We start from the raw sequence: 20,138 nt of genomic DNA on the forward strand, positions 1-20,138 counted from the left end.
GTTGTCTTTGCTAGGTAACTGGTGCCGTACGTTGTGAGCTCAAATCCTTTCTAGAATTTACTGAATTATAAACAGATTCACGCTCGTGGTAAATACGTTAAATAATATGGCAATACCATACGAAATATTGTGGATTAACTGTACTTCGATACTTTGCTGTAAGCTTAGTGACCCGTTATGCCATTGCAGTAAGCTAAAAACTCACTTTCATGTTTGTAATTTACGGTTATGCTAAAAACAAGAGCAGTACAATTCAAAATGCTTCACTAGGTATATAATCGGAAGATTAGCAAGGAATACTCTCTGCATTCTGCGTGAGGGAAAGCACATGTTATGTTCAAACGAACACTTTATATATCCCGTCACATATCTAAGCGTGTATTATTGCAATTTTACGATGTTGTGATATCCAAGAGGGAGTAAGTTCATTCGTTAAGTTCTTCTTTACGCTTTACAAACTTACATGATTTTCTTTCTTCATGTATATGCGGTTCGGTACACCCCCGAACTCTTTACATTCTTCATCAGTGAGTGTTGTAAATTGTTTTACTTCAGAAACAGGAAACAGGGTCACATCTATGGCCGGTCTAGATGAATTCCTTGGAGAAAATCAAATCTAAAGGTTATATTATACGTTCATTAATAAACCACATTTGCTTGTTATTGGCATGGATATGTCAAATCAACTTACATGCATGCCTCTGAAGCGTTGAGAACTCTTTGTCTTTCCCTATTTTCGCTAATGAACCAAACTGTACCATTTCCATCTTGAACTAAACCAGCCTTGATGTAAATATCATCAACTACAACGTCGGTTATGATTGGTTCGCTGGCATCAACAGTGACACCGTCAGAACACACAGGATTTGACGGTTGCATTGCACGGTTGTAAGCGATGACCGTGCAGTGATACCGATCTGGCAAGGGCACTGTCCATTCAGCTTGGGTAGATGTGGTAGTCAATAGCTGTATGAAGATTAATTTCATGACAAGTCATACACCTTCGTTTCTTTGCCAGGTAGGCACCACAAATTTGAAGGGAATTTTCGATTTTTGTTATGGTATATCTCTGCAGATATCATTGACCAGACAGTAAGGAAATAACAGATAAGAGAGAGTAGGCACTTCCTTATTAAATGAAGGCAATGTTTAAAAAACCGGAGGCATAAACGTTATCCATTCTATATAAGGGTATCGCACTAAAGAAGTATTCTTAAATAAAGCTAGAAAATGATTAAACAAATAACAAAGGAACTGAAGGGGTACCAACAACCAACTACACAATTGGGCCATTAGGAGCAATCTTCCTTGTTGAACGGCACATCATGCAAGAGTCGTGAACTCAGTATCCAGTCATAATAGGTACGCTACCCCTGCAACATCTAGGTCCCCAATCACTCTTGCTATATCTCTCACTGAGTTTTGACGTTTCCTTTTTCAATTAATATCCCTGAGAACAAGAGCAGTATAATGACCCGAAATGTTGAAGATGTACTAACTGTATGAACTTACCGGAGCTTCAATGGGGAAAGTTATATCGGTGTCATGTAAGCAGTCAGTTCCAAAGTAGTATACATACAACATTATTCCACTTTCTCTGTCAAAGAATCCATCCCATGATGCAAATATCTGCGTACCATGTTGGTAGTCTACATCCTGGTAGTCGGGCAAGCTGTCATGTACACTGCCGTCGTGGGGCGGACTATTGTCAACTGTTATCTGAAAGAATTTAATGAGGCAGCTCATTCAACAACAATATTCACAAATATGGTTTCAGTGTTTTTCACAAGTTATGACTGAGAGATCGGGAGGTATATTTAAGTTGCGAACTCAGGACTAAACAGGTATGACTGAGAGATCGGGAGGTATATTCAAGTTGCGAACTCAGGACTAAACAGGTATGATATTTGGCTTACATAATGGAGAATGAAAATTGACTTCAGTTCGAGAGAAGTGCTTAGCTTATTGATTCAGCATGGAAGCAAACATATGATATTTTACATGAATGAACAAAGATTGCAACAGTGTACGCTGCTATAATAAAAAAATCGTAATCTTTATTCTTATAATAGAGAATTGTAAAACATCATGAAATGGTTAAAATAGATCAACAAATAAAACTCATGTATAAAAAGACTTAAATTATATAAAACTCACTTATAAAATGAGTTAAAAGGGTAGTTTTAACCCGACTTTAAAATTATCGATTGACTGAAGTGAACGAAGGTTTGACGGTTATGAATTCCACAAACCAGGCGCACAAGTTGAAAAAGCCTTATCTCTATTGTAAGATGTGCGACCAATGGGTTGATGTTACTAATTTCCCCACTTGCAAAGCAACGCAAGGTGTGACTCGTACGCCTTATCAAAGCTCATCAAGGTAAGATAGTGCATGACTACAGAGAACTGTAATAGCAATACAAATAATTTTAAATTGGATACGTCGTTGAACAGGGAGCCAATGCAGGTGACGAAGAATGGGAGTAATATGATCATTTTTTTCTGTTCATTGTAACAAGTTGAGCTGCCGAATTTTGAATTGTTTGCAGTTTGTGTTTTTCAAATGAAGGGAGCCCGAAAAGTAAACTCTTGCAATAATACAAACAAGATATGAAAGCATGTATGAGTTTCTCAGTTGAAGGCTGATCAAGTATATTGGGGATTTTACTTGTCTTCTAAAGAGCATGAGAGGCCGGTTTACAGACATTGACAGCGTTTGCTGATATACTGCCACTAAAATCCATGCGAACAGTGCCAGATGAGTGGAAAATCACATCAACTATTTAAATATCACACCGAGGAACTGGGCTATATAATTTGATAGCATATAGCTATACTATCATATGGGTTACATCGATCTATCCATACACCTTCAATTGTCTTGTTTGAAAAGTAGTTAATAAGCTTGGACCAGTCATCAATACCTGAAACTGACGAGTTCTTTGCAACATCGCGTTATTAGTCACAGTCACAGAAAATACGTAATCGTAGCCATGAGTTCCGATCGGGATGGTCATCAGTTCTTTGTTCATTTCGATGGTGAAATTTCTGTAGTAACACTCACCCAATGGAATGCATGTACATTCAGGAGGGTTGCAATCGTTTAGTTCCTAAGAAGAAATAATAAAATCTAAAAATCGTCTAAACATTTAAATAAACACCCTCTTATCGATAATGACTAAGACGACAAAGAAAATAAGATTCTTTCTGAACCATAAGCGACGCTAGAGATAATGTAAAGCAAAAACATCATTAAATAAGGATCCTTCTGTGCAAAGCACGATGGTATATTATCAGATCGGTTTACAAAATGCATACATATTGTAGTAAGTAGGTAGGTAGGTAGGTAGGTAGGTGTACACAAAGACACACACACTTATATATCACACTTATATATATATATATATATATATATATATATATATATATATATATATATATATATATATCCTTAAAATTTGTGTTCTTTTGAATTTACTTTGTCAAAAAGTGTCATTATACTATAAATTTGATGAGAAGCAATAACTGAACAGTATTTCCATTACAAAACTTGTTGTATCTGTGCGTTTGAATATGTTTGCAATGACTATTAACATACAGGGCCTTAGCTAGAGTAGGTAGTGTCATTTCACTGTGCATCGGAGCTACTAGAAAAGACTGTGGAACAGTTTGTTGTCATTGCAAAGCGCTATCTGCATGCCTTTATATAGGTTTAACAACAGACATAGAAGTGTATCTACTTGGCTAGAATAGCATGATTAACTGTTCATATATGTAGAATTTTATTATACATTATATATTTAGATATGCATTTGAACTTAATACATTTGTTGATTATGGATGAAGTTATTGTGCTTTCTTCATAATGAAAGGCTTAATACGAGTACGAGATGTGAACGATCTGACTCATAGACATAACGTTCCTCTGGTCAAAACAGAAGCCTTGTCTGCACATTATACTCACAGGCGCCCTAACAACAGGTAAGCTGCCTTCACCATGTATCAAGCTGTTGTTGTTCATGTCGAATAACTCCCAGTGGACAACAGAGAGACCACTGTGATCATCAAAGGCATCAAATATCACTCTACAGAGAAATAGTAATGAATTAGAAAACAGAGCTGCTATTAGAGCATCCCGGACTGAATAATATACTTTCGTCCCAAAAAGATATAAAAACAATATAGCACTATATTCTACAATCGAATCATAACATAAGTTAAACAGCCATGTGTATACAACCTTCAGAAACCATTTGGGTACGTACTAACTTACGAACACTTTTGCCAATGAGAAAGTTGTGAAACAGAATATATACCTCATTTCATGCAGATCTTCTGAATTGTGAACAGCGAGGTACTCAACTCCACTGCGAGTCAGGTACATCTCACCAATTTCAGGCGGGGTAGAATCTGAGTGCACTGTGACGTTATCCTCGATGATATTCTCCATGGCATCTTGACCTTTTATCCAGATTCTGATAGTATCGCCATCTTGATGAGAAATAGCGATTTCTACTTCTTCTGCCTAAATGTCAACGAAATTGGTTTACATTTTGGTTTGGAGTACCAACGATTACCTAATTGTGACACAATAACGTTGTATTATTAGAAATTTTAGAGAAGTTCAAGAGCATTAAGGTACTAATGATAGAATAAATATAAAACTCTATTTACCTGATGTTTATAAAAACAACCTACTGAAGACATTGTTATGTAAATAGACTTTGTAGCAAGCGCCACTTACTTCTACATCGTTAACATCAAACCATTCCGGTGCTCCCGTCAAAGATTCTCCTCCCTGCTGGTCGACCCCGATCGCAACCTCAAACTTAATGATTCCATGAACATTCGGTATTGCTTCACGTGACCTTGTATGTGGTGGCTGGCCTGTCAATTCATCATACGCTGGCAAAACATTGAGGGAATAATCGTCGATTGCATTTAACAAGTCCGCATTCTTGTGAAACTCATTGGCAAAATGACGAGTCCATTTAACTTGAATCTATATTGATGAAGAGTGTACAGGTATTTTCATTATGATAAATAAGATAGCAATATCTATATAACTACAGTAATCTCTGCATGAGCACGTTTTCAAGTTTTAAATATACTTATACATTTTAAGGTAAATTAATAGAAAATTATAAGATGAAGTTTGATTTTTGAGCTTTAAAAATTGCTGCCTAATTTTATCACCTAATTTACCGTTGGACTCGCGTTGGTTATCCATGTGTAGCTGGTATTCTGAGCTGCTGATTCTACCGTCATAGGATAGTGACCGGTGGTATCAATGTGAGGTGTGTTCACGTTGTCAAACATAAGGTATCTCATCGCATTATCGTGGTTTCCAGCCTTGTCTGTCACCGTCAGGAGAACACAATATAACCTGTAAAGTTACGAAATTTATTTTAATGTCTATTGCAAATCTGCGTGGAGCTCAATATCTTTAGCGTAAATTATCATAATATGTGCATGTCTCTCACATTAGGTAAACATATTACGAGGATAATACATGTAAAGTATACACATGTGATATTCTTACCTGGATTTTGAAGCCTAACTGAACAATTGACATCGGTGCATACACGTCACATTTCTCTGCTGTTGCTCTGTCCTCGGAGCATTTCAAATAGCCATTGTTTGACTGAGATGGTAACACATTGATTTCGTAATGGTGGACATACGACACCTCATCTTCCCAGCCAGACCAAGAGATACTCAAATTTTCCTAAAACACACAAATCTAAATATTTTTAAATGTTCGAAAACCTCATTAATTAAACAGCATATATTATCCATTCGTTTTTTGTGGCAGAAATGTTAAATTAGATTTTCACACTGTATTGACATTATATGTTTTCCAAGTTATAAGTTACATCTAAATGTTCACAGATATTTTAATAAATTGCGTGTTGGTTTGCCCCCTCGTTTACTCAGTATATAAATGTTGCAATGCAACATCACATATACACTATGCCTATTGATTGACAGTTAGAACTTGTATTGTGACGTATCACTCAGAAAATATGACTCTGGTTTTGCTTATTTGAATGTTTGTATCAACATATATTTAGTTTTTAGTTTTAGTTTTTATTATATTTTCGGGGGTTAGCCGTCAGTAATAGTACCTGTTTTGTAAATGGCAGACTTCTGTCCAATAGATTCTCATGGCAAGAAGTTTGCAATGAGCAGTGATATGGAGCTTCGAAATCAAATGTGAAAGTCACAGTATTTGTCAATGTATTTCCCTTGTAGGAGTAGCGTTGAAGCTCATCTGGGTCCGGGTATCCTGATGTTTCTACATAACCACCATTTACGATAGTTGTGTCAATTTGCAGACTGTAAAACAGGCATATAGAAATCAGAGATACAGGAAAAATTATGAAACAAATAAATCCATCTGAAAATCTATTTCGCTGCCCTATGAATTTCAATTAAAAATTACAAAACTGATATTGCTCTAGACGGGTGTCTAGTAGTTTCAATGGTATTATTATTTTCCTGATTGAACAAAAAGAAAAATTAAGCAATAACCGCCGCCGCAGGAGGGTATACACGAGATTTTGTTCCAATGCGCGACATATAGCACGAGCCGATAGGCGAGTGCTATATGGAACTAAACTAAACTTAACAGAACTAAACTAAACTAAACTAAACTAAACTAAACTAAACTAAACTAAACAGAACTTCTTCGTTAGAACACCCTGGTCTATTACAATCCAAACTTTAGGAAGGAATATCTGACGTACGGTTACTGTGAGGAAGTTTCAATTTATTTGAATGAATGAATGAATAGTAGCTTCATGTAGCGGCATGTCGCGTCTCGACTCCTGCTGAATCAAGCAAACTACACAGTGCACTGTTACCCTATACAATTTTGTACATCATCATACCCAAATAAATGCGTTGCTTTGGAGTCCGAGATTTCTTTCATCATCGACCTCCGCTTATTTTCACCAAGAGGTGAGGTACAGACCCATACTTTATCTCTGTATCGAAATCGAATTCGGTCTTTGAAACAAAGCGGACTGTTCCGGATTAAGGTCAGAGCTACATCGTTCAAATGCACCGACTGGGCAATTTTCAAAAAAGCTGGTTTAGGGGCCCGTTTTACCACTGCTATCAGTGCTTGAACAGTATCGGTAGAGTAAGCTCTCGTCCAATCAGAATGTCGCATGGTAGCATGATATAATATAATATATTGCTTCGGTATGTCAGTGTGCATGCAATGCTGGTAAATTCAATAAAAAACAGTAAAGTACTCACATATCAGAATCCTTGAACTCATAATGCGTTTTCTCCGTAGCCAGGCAGTCTATTGGAGTGCCTACTGACGGGTTAGCCTCTGAAGCGTTCACAAGCGAGTCACAAAATCTAGTAATTGACATTGTACCATTAGTGGCTGCGAGGTATAACAAAAAATCAAAACATGTAATTGTTACTGTGAGGTAGAAATATGTTTACATTAAGAAACGCAATATTGACGTGTATGAAGGGTTAATTTTCCTTTTAGAATAAGCAAGACTATAGAACACCACCCAAGAACCAAGAACGCCAATTAACTTCAATGTCTTTGATGGTAAATTTCCTCAACAAAACTAAACAAAATTTTCTACATCGAAAACTATTTGAAGGAACTCCATGTCTGTTGAATCATACTTAATTAATATCTCGTTTTCGTTCAGTTGCAGTTGCATATTATAAAACAGGCGTTTGTGCTACTTCACTTTAATTTTTTCGGACTTCACACACAAAGATGTACTTTAACGGACAACTGCAAATGTTCGTTGGATCTGATTTAGGCGTCTTGGTAATTGGCTGCTCTATATCAACTTCCTTGTTTAAAGTCAAAGTTCATAGAATGAAATATATTCGTATCTCCGTGTTTACACAAGCCTCCCCTTAAGATACCTTGTACATTATCATGCGTTTTAAAAGAAAGAAAACATGACATTCAATACAGCCTATCATTTCACCTGCAGTATTTCTTCTTGTGAGTCCATTCAAAGTTGATTGATCACTTCATACTAATTCTTAACACATTAAATAAGACGGAAAAATATTTTAAATATTGTGCTAGGATGAATAATCTAATAACGCCCACTTACAATTTGAATTTATACTGTCGGAATAAATACGGTACACAGACCAAGAACCAAGAACTCCAACTTTAAAGTCATTGACATAAACAGGTCTTGAAGGATAGCTTTCTGCACCCCGGAAGAATGTTGTCCAAGCTACTTCTATGTGATTTATTCCTTCGTCATTTACATAGACAGTCTCGTTTTGTGAAGTCACGCACTCTGCTTCTTTCCAATCGATTTTATTTCCATCAACCATTCTAATCACCTTTGCCCAACATTCAAGGGGTTCTGGGTCATTATCGACTGCAAAGTCAAGAATTTACCACTGGAAATAATGATTATAACCGTCCAAAAGAAGTACACGTATGTTTACTGATGTGATCATTGACAATAGTATTCTCAGAAAAGTACTATATGATATCGTAGTTAGTATACACACTTCGTGGTAGCTGTACGTGTTCGTATTTGTTACCAATTTCCTTTGTTATGGAAAGTCGTCATACAAAATCATATGGCAGGTTAAAAGATGTAATATGTAGTGTATGACAGCAAATGGATCGTTAAACCCAGGCGAGAAAGTTATTTACTCCGTACTTGTTTTAGTTACAGATATTTTTATAATTAGACGGACAAGGATATGCCGTCAAATTTTTATGATTTTACTGTCGTTTACGTTTGATCAGTTTACTCAAAACTCTCATTAAGACAAACAAATGTAGAAGAATTTTTCACATTAAAAGGCATAATATATAACGTTTACACTAGGTCAATGCATCGTTCTTCATTAGAGGAAGATAGAAACAATTCTGCCAAAAATTACGGAAAGATACAAATTTGTCTTATACAAGCTCTAAATAAACCTACTTGCTAAACATCCTACGCCAGAGAAACCTGTCGTACAGTTACATGTACTTGGAGGACCTTCCGGGTGACACTCTCCCGGGTAACAGAGTGTACTGTTTGAAATCCATGAACATCGGGCTAAAAACATTGTTGGGAAAGAAAGTACCTTTAACATTCAGAATGTTGGACAGGCAAAGTACCGAACTGTTATACAATTCGACCGAAATTTATGCATGTACAAGACGCCATTATGACCACTTGCGGGTGTTGTCCCGTGTTTTAATCGTCTGTATGTATTGTAACAGTTGTGAAAAATATTTTTACAAGCTTAATTAACTGTGAGGATAACGCTCCCAATTGCATCCATTATAATCGAGTTGTTAATGTTAATAAAGGGTACTATAAGCACGGGGATATGAGAAAAGTGTTGTTTGTGCTACAATCAAAAGGATATTGGCAAAACGCATTACTTGCAAGGCGAACAAAAACAGTAACCTGCTGCTTACACAGAAAACGGGTCAAGAGTTTAATCAACAAGAAGTAACATTTTCTTCGTAAATTTAGACAAAAACAATAGTCCTGGCTGTTTTGGCATCCTAAACATTATGATCTCGCTCTGTACCGTACGCGTCAACCGAAAATCATACTCAAATGTGCTGCTTTGGAGATGCTTTCATCATCGACACCAACTTATTTACCATAAGAGGTGATTTACAGAAACACACTTTATCTATATATCGAAATTCGGACGTCGGTATTTGAAACAAAGCGGACTATTTCAGATTACGTTTAGCTAGGTAGAGTTCATATGCAACAACCAAGCAATTTTTGAATATGCCGCTTCAGGGGCCCATTTTAGCACTGCTAAAAAAGAGTATTTTAGTGTCAGTGAAATCAGCTGTTGTCCAATTATGCGAATGGTACATAGTAGCATGATATTGTGGATGAACCTTAAATAATCGATATTATTACTTTATACTTGAACGAAGTAATTTGTGTTATTATTTATAACGCTCTTCTTTTCTCACCGAGCACTGTAAATTCCACAGAGGACATCTGTATACTTGTGTGTGTGTGTGTGTGTGTGTGTGTGTGTATTTGCACACCCCCTTCACATTCTGTCTGTTATAATATGATGGGTTGCGCTAGAAAGCAAGGGCAAGGCGTTATACACGCCAATGCACATGTCACAGTAAACCATTACGACATATCTTTAAGAATATATCTAGCCATGCAATATATTGACTATCTGATGTAATATCAACCGATGGATAATATATTTAATGTAACAACCATGGGCAAGATTCTTGATCATGTAATTCAAATTTGTGATATTTAAGAGAGGACACGCTGCGAAAACAGCGCAGTTAGTCGAAGCCTTCAAAATGTACACCTGCCAAAAATCTGCATGTGCGCTGCGCTCACGGTTACATGCTTCAAAGTGGACTGTTACCGAATGTTACGTCTTGATGCCGTGCGCGTTCAGTTTTCCATTGACTAAAGACTGTGGGATACAGCCAAACAAAAGTAAATACCAGAAAGCACATTTATGCCACAATAGGGCTAAATGAGGTTGTCGGGGAAATAGCCATTGCCTTGATAATTTGAACACGGTAGCCGATAGTTTGCATCATGTCTGCTGACCGTTAAACTAATTAAATTTTATTGAGAAATATATTAGTCCGTGGGCTAGAGGGGGTCTACGTGCACACCCCCCCCCCACAGGATAACAAACCTGTATTTTTCAGAAGCCTTGGGATCACTAGAATACGAAATGGAATTTTAACAGAAAAAATATAGGGATGGAATAGCTGTTATGGTCATGTTTTGAAGGGTACCGCAAAATCAAGATTTTGCAACCCAATTGCATTTTCGTCAAATCTGTCTTCTTGTAAGTCATCTGCTGAGCTTATTTTTTAACATAACCTCACTTGTTTGGTATCATTAGAAAGGCAATTTACTCTTTAAGATGACATATTGTATCATGCAATATCTTCTATAGTTTTTGTGAAATATGACCAAAACTTACCCCATACCCCAAAGTTTAACATTGCAAATTACAGTAAATCTCAAATTCTACCAATATTTTAGCTAGGCAGAATAAAAAATGCAATGCTTTGTATGACATTGGTCATATTTGAACAGGGACATGTCAAAAATATGAAATAGGCTTTTAACAGAAAAATATTGGGACTCTACAGCTGTAACAGTCATATTTTGAAGGGTACCGCAATATCACAGTGTTGCAGATTTGCATGCATTTTGTTAAATCTGTCTTCCTATAAGACATCTGCTGAGCTTGTTTTTGAATATAATCTCACTTGTTAGGAATCATTAGAAAGATACAATACTAGTCTTTAGAATGACATATTGTAACATGCACTATCTTGTATAGTATTCATGAAATATGACCAAAACTTACCCCATACCCTAAAGTTTACATTGAAAATTGCAGTCATAGCTAAAATCAAATTCTAACAATTTTTTGGCTAGACACAAAATATCTGGCCATTTTGCTATTAATTGTGTTTTATTTAGTACAACGACATGTCAGAAATATGAAATAGACTTTTAACAGAAAAATATTTTGACTCTACAGCTGTAACAGTCATATTTTGAAGGTACCGCAATATCACAGTGTTGCAGATTTGCATGCATTTTTGTTAAACCTGTCTTCTTTTAAGACATCTGCTTAGCTTGTTTTTGAATATAATCTAACTTGTTAGGTACCATTGAGAAGTTAATTTATTCTTCTTTAAGATAACATATTGCAACATGCAATATCTTTTATAGTATTCATGAAATATGACCAAAACTTACCCGTACCCAAAAGTTTACGTTGAAAATTACAAAGCAAATTACAGCAAATCTGAAACTCTACCATTTTTTACAATTTATTAATTTTGTATACAAAGGGCAATGCCTGTATGCAAACTATGAAATCTGTGATTTTGTTTAAAAAGTATGTCACAAATATGAAATTAACTTTAAACAGGAATATAATATGATTTTGTAGCCTTTTGGATCATATTTGGAAGGGTACCCAGGTATCATGGCAAATTTGCCGAAACACATACATTTCCTATATATGGGTTCCCCCTCCAAAAATAATCAAAATGGCTACTAAAAAAACATCTTCCCGTTAAAAGTATATTTCATACTTGTGACCTACTTTTGTAACAAACAAATCAGATTTCATACAAGAATTGCCTTTTGTATTATGTGTAGCAAAAAATGGTAGAATTTAAGATAATTTGCGATTTGAACTTTTGGGGTATGGGGTAAAGTTTGACCATATTTCAGGAAAACTATGAAGGCCATTGCATATTACAATATGTCATCTTGAAGACGAATAAATTGCCCTACTAATGATACCCCACAAGCCAGGTTATGTTAGAAAATAACCTGCAATTTTGCGTTACCCTTCAAAATATGGCTGTTACAACTATACAATCCAAATATTTTTTTGTTAAAAGTCTATTTCACATTTCTGACATAACCCAGTACCAAATACAACAGATTTAATACCAAAACAGTGCCCTTTTTATCATGTCTAGCTAAAAATTTGCGGAATTTGATCATGTTAGCTATGACAGTACTTTCTGTATAAACCATTGGGTATGGGGTAAGTTTTGGTCATATGTCATGAAAATTATGCAAGATATTGCATGTTATTATATTTCATTTTAAAGGCGAGTAAATTAACTTGTTAATGATACCTATAATACCATGTTGTATTCAAAACCAAGCTCAGCAGACAACTTACGAGAAGACAGGTTTAACAAAAACTCATGCGAGTCAACAATATTGTGATTTTGTAGTATACTTCAAAAACTGACTGTTACAGCTATAACATCCCAATATTTTTTCTGTTATCTGTATCATTTTATATTTCTAACATGTTTCAGTACCAAGTAAAACAGATTTAATACAAAACATTGCTGTTTTTATTGTGTGTAGGTAAAAACTCAGTAGAATTTGACGTTAGCTATGACAGTATCTTTGGATATACACTTTGGGGTATGGGGAAAGTTTTTGTCATATTTCATAAAAACATACAAGATATTGCATATTACAATATGTCATTTACAAAACTAAATAATTACCTTTCTAATGATACCAATCAAGCCAGGTTATAATCAATAACAAGCTCAGCAGACGACTTATAGGAAGACAGATTTAACAAAAACGCATGCGGGTCAGTAATACTGAGATTTTGCTGTACCCTTAAAAATATGACTGTTACAGCTATAGAATTCCAATATTTTTTCTGTTAAAAGTCTATTTCATATTCTTAACATGTCCCCGTACCAAATAAAACAGATTTAATACAAAACATTGCCCAATTTTTTTATGTCTGCGTAAAAAATTGGTAGAATTTGATTTTAGCTATGACTGCAATTTTAGATGTAAACTTTGGGGTATGGGGTAAGTTTTGGTCATATGTCATACAAACTATACAAGATATTGCATGCTACAATATGTCATTTTAAAGACTAGTAAATTATCTTTTCAATGGTACCTAACAACTTACATTATATTCAATAAAAAGCTCAGCAGATGACTTATAAGAAGAGAGTTTCAACAAAAATGCATGCAAGTCAGGAATACGGAGATTTTGCCGTACCTTTCAAAATCTGACTGTTACAACTACAGAATTCCAATATTTTTTCTGTTAAAAGTCTATTTCATATTTCTGACATATCCCTAGCAAAAATGGGCAGATTTTTTGTGTCTAGCTAAAAAATTGTTAGAATTTGATTTTAGCTATGACTGCAATTCTCAATGTAAACTTTTGGGTATGAGGTAAGTTTTGGTCATATTTCATGAATACTATACATGATAGTGCCATGTTACAATATGTGATTTTAAAGACTAGTAAATTTATCATAGATTAAGATGGTTACCACTCGCTTTAAAATTCAATTAAACAGGCTGGTCCTAGTTTTTAAAGCTAAGAAAAAGCTCGCACAAAGCAATATTAATGAACTTTTTAACGAATACCGTCCTTCGAGAAACCTACGATCTGCAAATAAGCATCTTTTAGATATTCCAAGAGCAAGAACAGAGTTTTTCAGAAGGTCTTTTCAAGTAACAGGTGCAATTGAATTTAATAATTTACCTTTTTATCTTAGGGAACTGGAAGATGTTAATGATTTTAAAAAGGCTTGTCATAATTATTTATTAACCAAGTACATCGAAACTTGTTAATGCTGTTTTCTCACGCACTGTATCATTTCTTAAGTGATTTGTACTGTGTTTCTTTTAATCTTTGATTGTATTTGTGTTTCGTTTCTTTTTGTGTCTCGACCTTCATGAAAAGAGGTTTTCGTAACCTATGGAGTTATCGAGATTAATAAATAAAGTTTAAATAAAATAAATAAATAAATCTTTCTAATGATACCTAACAAGTTAGATTATATTCAAAAACAAGCTCAGCAGATGTCTTAAAAGAAGGCAGGTTTAACAAAAATGCATGCAAATCTGCAACACTGTGATATTGCGGTACCCTTCAAAATATGACTGTTACAGCTGTAGAGACCAAATATTTTTCTGTTAAAAGTCTATTTCATATTTTTGACATGTCCCTGTACCATATAAAACCAATGTCATACAAAGCATTGCATTTTTTTATTCTGCCTAGCTAAAAAATTGGTAGAATTTGAGATTTACTGTAATTTGCAATGTTAAACTTTGGGGTATGGGGTAAGTTTTGGTCATATTTCACAAAAACTGTGGAATATATTGCATGTTGCAATATGTCATCTTACAGACGAATAAATTGACTTCTGATGGTACAAACAAGTGAGGTTATGTTAAAAAATAAGCTCAGAAGATGACTTACAAGAAGACAGATTTGACGAAAATGCAATTGGGTTGCAAAATCGTGATTTTGCGGTACCCTTCAAAACATGACCATAACAGCTATTCCATCCCTTTATTTTTTCTGTTAAAATTCCATTTCGTATTCTAGGGATCCCAAGGCTTCTGAAAAATACAGGTTTGTTATCCTGTGGGGGGTGCACGTAGACCCCCTCTAGCCCATGGACTATATGTAGTTCTACTCACTAATATATCTGAATTCAAAGACAATAAATGTTGCATTGTAGCTACCTTAAAACATAGTTTCTACAGTAAAATACTGAGTGTGTGTACTTTGGCATCTCACACTGAACTGACAATATTAAATGCGCACCTGGTTTTGCTTCTTGTAAATTTTCGCGGTCATTTCAAAGTTATTCAAGTATATGAACGTTCTTTTTTATGCACAGGATAATGGACCTGGTGATGAAGGTAGAATACACCTCGGGAACAGAAATTCGGACTCTTAAAGTTTTACAATTCTTTTCTGACCTACCTCATGTGGGGGTCATTTGAAGCCATTGGAGAAAGAGAATATTTCACAGTCTTAGTTTTTTTTTCATTCGAAAATTTTATTTTCCCCTTAGAGTAAACACTTGGATGGCGGCCATTTTGAATTTCAAATATCAGCGGTAATTTGTTTCTCTATTACTAAATTTTCCACGGTGACCCCCGACTTTTATTGTTGATTTTGAAGGAAAGCGAGTGGTTGAAAGATTTTTAAGGACAGTTTTAGTAAAAGTTTAAGCCTTTCACTTTCCGAGGGGCATATTACCTTAAGTGGGCGACAATACTAGCGAACTCTGTGGACCAGTAATAATGTCAATGACAGTTTAATATGTAGATGGAATTAAAATTTGTTGGTTTTATAATATATAATACCTTGCAATACTTACGTTGACACACACCGTCTTGAACTATGTTCGGATAAGCCGACTGGTGACGCGGTAAGAGGGCGTATGCTTGCATATCTTCACCAAAATCATCCTTGCATTTTAAACACCGTTGGTCGGTATTAGAATTGCATCTTCTTTGCCCGATGTCACAGTTTGGTAGGCTAGAACACTCTGTCGGAAGAACAAAGAAAGAATGGTATTACTAAATCAGAGAACAAGGTATACAGTAAAGCAATTATGTAAGGATCACCTAGAGTGGAGGGGATAAATAGCCGTTACTTGTTCCACAGTTCGAAGAGACAGTTGAAGTGCCTGACAAAATGCGACAAACATCTTTCAAATTAGTTCAGTGAACTTCGCCCTGTCGAAACTCTTACACTACCCCCACCCCCCACCCCCGGACACGGTTGTTGAGGTTGATAGTGGAAAGCATCGCTGAAGGGAGGCAATGATTTCATCGACAAGAGGGTGAACAGTGATTGCTGCCTGTTTCATTTTTACAACTTTTGGAATTTAGACACTGATTTATTGAAAAGTTGTAAGTTTATTTCCCGTGATTCAAATAGTTTTCGCTTTATGGAAAAGTAAAAGCCGTACATAACAAGTAGGAGATAATGGCTGATAACCGTTCCTAAAGCCAATCGTCTATAAAAGAGTGAACAAACGTCATCTTATAGCTATAGCATCGTTACTTGATGAGCATGTAACTTGCACGCTTGACGTCCGAGTCGCCCTTTTATGTATTTAACAGTTGTGTGTGTAGAAAATTTTAATCATCAATTGCTCAGCTTGTTTCAGGGTTTCTTCCAATCTTTTACAGGCAGCTCCAATATCTGCTTTTGGAAAAAAGTGTAACTAAGCCAGATTAAACAATCAATTCGTCAAACGTTATGTACAGTTGCTTTGTTCTGTCAAAAATGTGCAATTCAATCTTTCATTCAATTTAATCTCGTATGATTTAGGGATTTTCTGGGTTGCATTCCCTTTGCTCAGCAAACGTAAAAAGCATACAGTATTGAGCTGGCAATGATCGAAAACATCCCTATGCATTTGATTTCCCTGTCCGAAATATTACATTTTCATGCTGTCCCGTTTCATTAGAATTAAAACGTAATTATTCAAGCGATAAATGACAAGGAATTTGGACCAGTTCGCGATTTATATGCACGAGCGATATCGAGTGCATACACAGAGTGAAATGGTTAAAAGTATATGAAGTATAATCGTTGCTGAGGTGGTTTATTGCTAGTATATCATAACAGTATATAGGGAAACCCGTGCCAGAAACACCGAAAGAGGAATTTCTTTAGCTTAGAGCTTGTTCATGATCCAATGTCGCATATTAATATACTGCTATGATATAATGCTCTTAATATGTGATAAAGTATGATTGTAATCACTCTTGCCTCATGAGAATAGCAAATACCGTGAAAAAGGTATTTCAAGAACACCTTTGGAATAAACAATTCTGATCAAGTTCAAGCTGCCATGTCTTTTCAACAGAACATTATTCTGGTGGGATTTCTGAAGCGCGCCACCATGGGGATAGTCAGGACAACTGTGATAAACATACTTATTGAAACGATAAAAAATAAAAAATCTTTCTTCTACTTGGCGTGCCGTTGATTATGTGAAATATGGATATTAAAATCAACTAGCCGTCTATATTCTCAAATTTTTAAAATAAGTGGGTATAAGATAACGTACCGCATTCTGGTTCTCCAGAGGAACACCAAACTTCGCATGTCCCCGTCACGTAATACGAATAGGATGAATATTGTCGATAGCCAACAGTTTTATACTTGGTCCTAAATCAAATAAAGCAGCTCAATCATGCATCGAAAAAAGCTAAGGAAATATACTTTCTGAAGAATTTATTTACCTTGAAAGTGCCGGGCTGGAATTTCATCAAATTAAGGTTTAGCATGGTAGGGTAATTCAGAATCAACGTTCATTAGCATAGTAACATAACCGAACTACAACGTGGCATGTAAAGTGGCGGCGATGCACGTAGCTTACAATATTATATCTTAACAATCAATCCTTATTTCGTATGCTTTATTAGTGTGGTGCATAATTAATGTAAGGTTATGGAAAGACGTGAAGGTTGAACTTAATTTGTCTGTTAAAGAGTGATTTTTATCGTAGTATTAGCACTTTCACATGTGTTTATGGTGTGGGCAGACCAACTGTCCCTAAAGAAGGTAACTTTCAGCTTACACCGATTTGGTTAACGTTTGATAATACATTGACATCCGTGACTGAATGTCGTACAATGGGAATAGGACTGCCATCGGCTATTCCCTGTCTGTCTTAGACGTTTCTATGCGGTTGCAGCAGCATGATCCAACGAAGCTCCAACATCCGCATACCACTTACGCAAAGGTCCTCTTTTACAGCATATGTTTACGTTTGGCTTTCTCTGTGTGTAAAATACGGACACTCACCTGTAAGCGGTACATGCCTTCCACCATACGAACCCACATCGGGTATCGTACCGGGCTTTTGTAGCAGCAGTGTAATAACGCCATTGAGAAGTATATCCAGTACGTCGGAAAGTACACTGTTCTATCCTACGTATATGAGCACAAGATCAAAATTACTGAAACGTTACCTGAGTATGTCTATAAATCATAACCAAGGTATGATCATCGAAGGTTACCAAAACTTCCTCACATAAAAGTTAATGATCTGTTGGCGCAATCCATATTGTCAATATTCTCAAAAAGTAAGTGTAGTGCAAACTAGTCAGACGTTGGTAGACAAATTTACACACAAACACCCTTGTGCACAATCTCCATACAATGATTGTAGGCGTGGATGATTATAATCTAGCTAGGGAGTCTCAGCAGAAGCCACACAATCTAGGCGATATCTTACACTCACTTTTGGGTATTGCGCGTTTTCAAAAACATACGTTTTCTGTCTTTTTATAGCTGATATTTCGGACCCCCCCCCCCCAAAATGGATAAATGAAGAATACAACGTTTCAATTTGATCCTCGACTTCGTGAATATTTGCAACCTATTGACCTTGCTGTAGGTTACATTCAAAATGTATGCCCCAACAGCTGTCAGATTTTCAGACGGTTGTCAAAGTTGTCGCAGAATATGTTTTATTTTTACAAGTGTAGGGAAAGTGCGACTTCTAGCTGGATAGTTACTATCAAAATCTGAGATGTCACGTTTATTGCACCATTTGGGCGCGCGCAGGACTGAAAGAAGTCGCAGTTTGGAATATTTATTATTACATGCCTCATAAATCGAACGTCACGCGCTCCTTAGGATTCAGTGGAAACTGGTTGATGACGTCGATAACCGCAAAGTTGTCGTTTGAATGTGAACCGGAACCTTTTTCCAACTTGACAACTTCGGGATAGAACTGTTTAAATTACATACTTTGCACAGGAAATCAACCTTTATGAAAATTTTGCCCAAAAATTGATAATTTGCATAACAGTCGCTTCAATATTTATCTGGGCCTATAGCCATTTGGTAATGAAAGTCGTTCCATTTTTAACGGATTTTCGTCTAAGAATGGCATTTGTCTATCATTTGCCAATAAATTGGAGTTAAAACTGTGTAAGAGAGGCATGTAATAAAAACATTATACCCCAAAACATGGGACTGTGTAACCTCTTACGTCGGGCACAGAGTAAGATAGACAGAGTGGCAACACTTGCATGCCTTTTGTTCCATGGTCGTCTCGGTAGACTATCGGCTTTTATATTAAAATGAGCTTCAAAGTGTTAAACTTTTTGGAGGCTTTGTTTGTATTGTGGTTGATAATTACACGAGATTATGCAAAAAATACGACGAGATGGCATCGTACTGCCAGTCGCGCAGCAACCATAGTTACTTTATGAGCTCTCAGGCCAGAAACACTGCTTCACGCCAATCAAAACATAACACGCCAGCAGTTTCATAAACATGTCCTTCCTTGACGCACTTGTAAAAGAGGGTATGACTGACCGTAAACCATTGAGTAAAACCAGACAGTATCGATACAAGACTTTCAAATTTGGTTCAAACACACTCATTATATATTCATAAAAATGTGAGAGGAATTTTTTAAAACAGTAAAACTCACTTTTCTGAAGCTCAAAACACTTCCGTTTTCGCCAGCACGTCAATTCTGCTCAACACCACACGACAACAACAACACAAACTTTGCCGAACATACTTTCGCTTAACAAGTGGCGAAAATCCGAAAATTACTGAAGGATTCATGGTCGGCACTCTTCGGAAAAGAGAGGCGAGAGCAACCTGAGGCGAGGCGAACATGGATGGGTTACGTAACCGCTTCACGCCTTAAACAATACCCGTTGCCACTCTATCTATCTTTCTCTATGCGTCGGGCAAATGGTCACCTGCCCTCGGGCACACAGTCCCATGTTTGGGCTATAATATATAATTTGCTTTCAGCAGAGATTGTTGGGGGCGCTGTTAACGAC

General features: G+C 36.1%; 1 protein-coding gene across 1 annotated transcript; it reads right to left on the reverse strand.

Moving 5' to 3' along the window:
- Nucleotides 1-687: 687 nt before the first annotated feature.
- Nucleotides 688-18,216, reverse strand: LOC139146250 (uncharacterized). The gene is made up of 13 exons (XM_070717657.1): nucleotides 18,096-18,216; nucleotides 15,686-15,856; nucleotides 8,949-9,065; nucleotides 8,109-8,387; nucleotides 7,267-7,402; nucleotides 6,129-6,339; nucleotides 5,543-5,728; nucleotides 4,745-5,002; nucleotides 4,317-4,525; nucleotides 3,965-4,085; nucleotides 2,925-3,110; nucleotides 1,513-1,719; nucleotides 688-966 (listed from the first exon to the last, which is right to left on the reverse strand). Exons 1-13 carry the CDS (start codon nucleotides 18,214-18,216, stop codon nucleotides 688-690), a joined length of 2,481 nt encoding a protein of 826 aa, XP_070573758.1.
- Between the last annotated feature and the right edge of the window lie 1,922 nt (nucleotides 18,217-20,138).

This window comes from Ptychodera flava, chromosome 12 (assembly GCF_041260155.1).
Source record: "Ptychodera flava strain L36383 chromosome 12, AS_Pfla_20210202, whole genome shotgun sequence".
NCBI lineage: Eukaryota > Metazoa > Hemichordata > Enteropneusta > Ptychoderidae > Ptychodera > Ptychodera flava.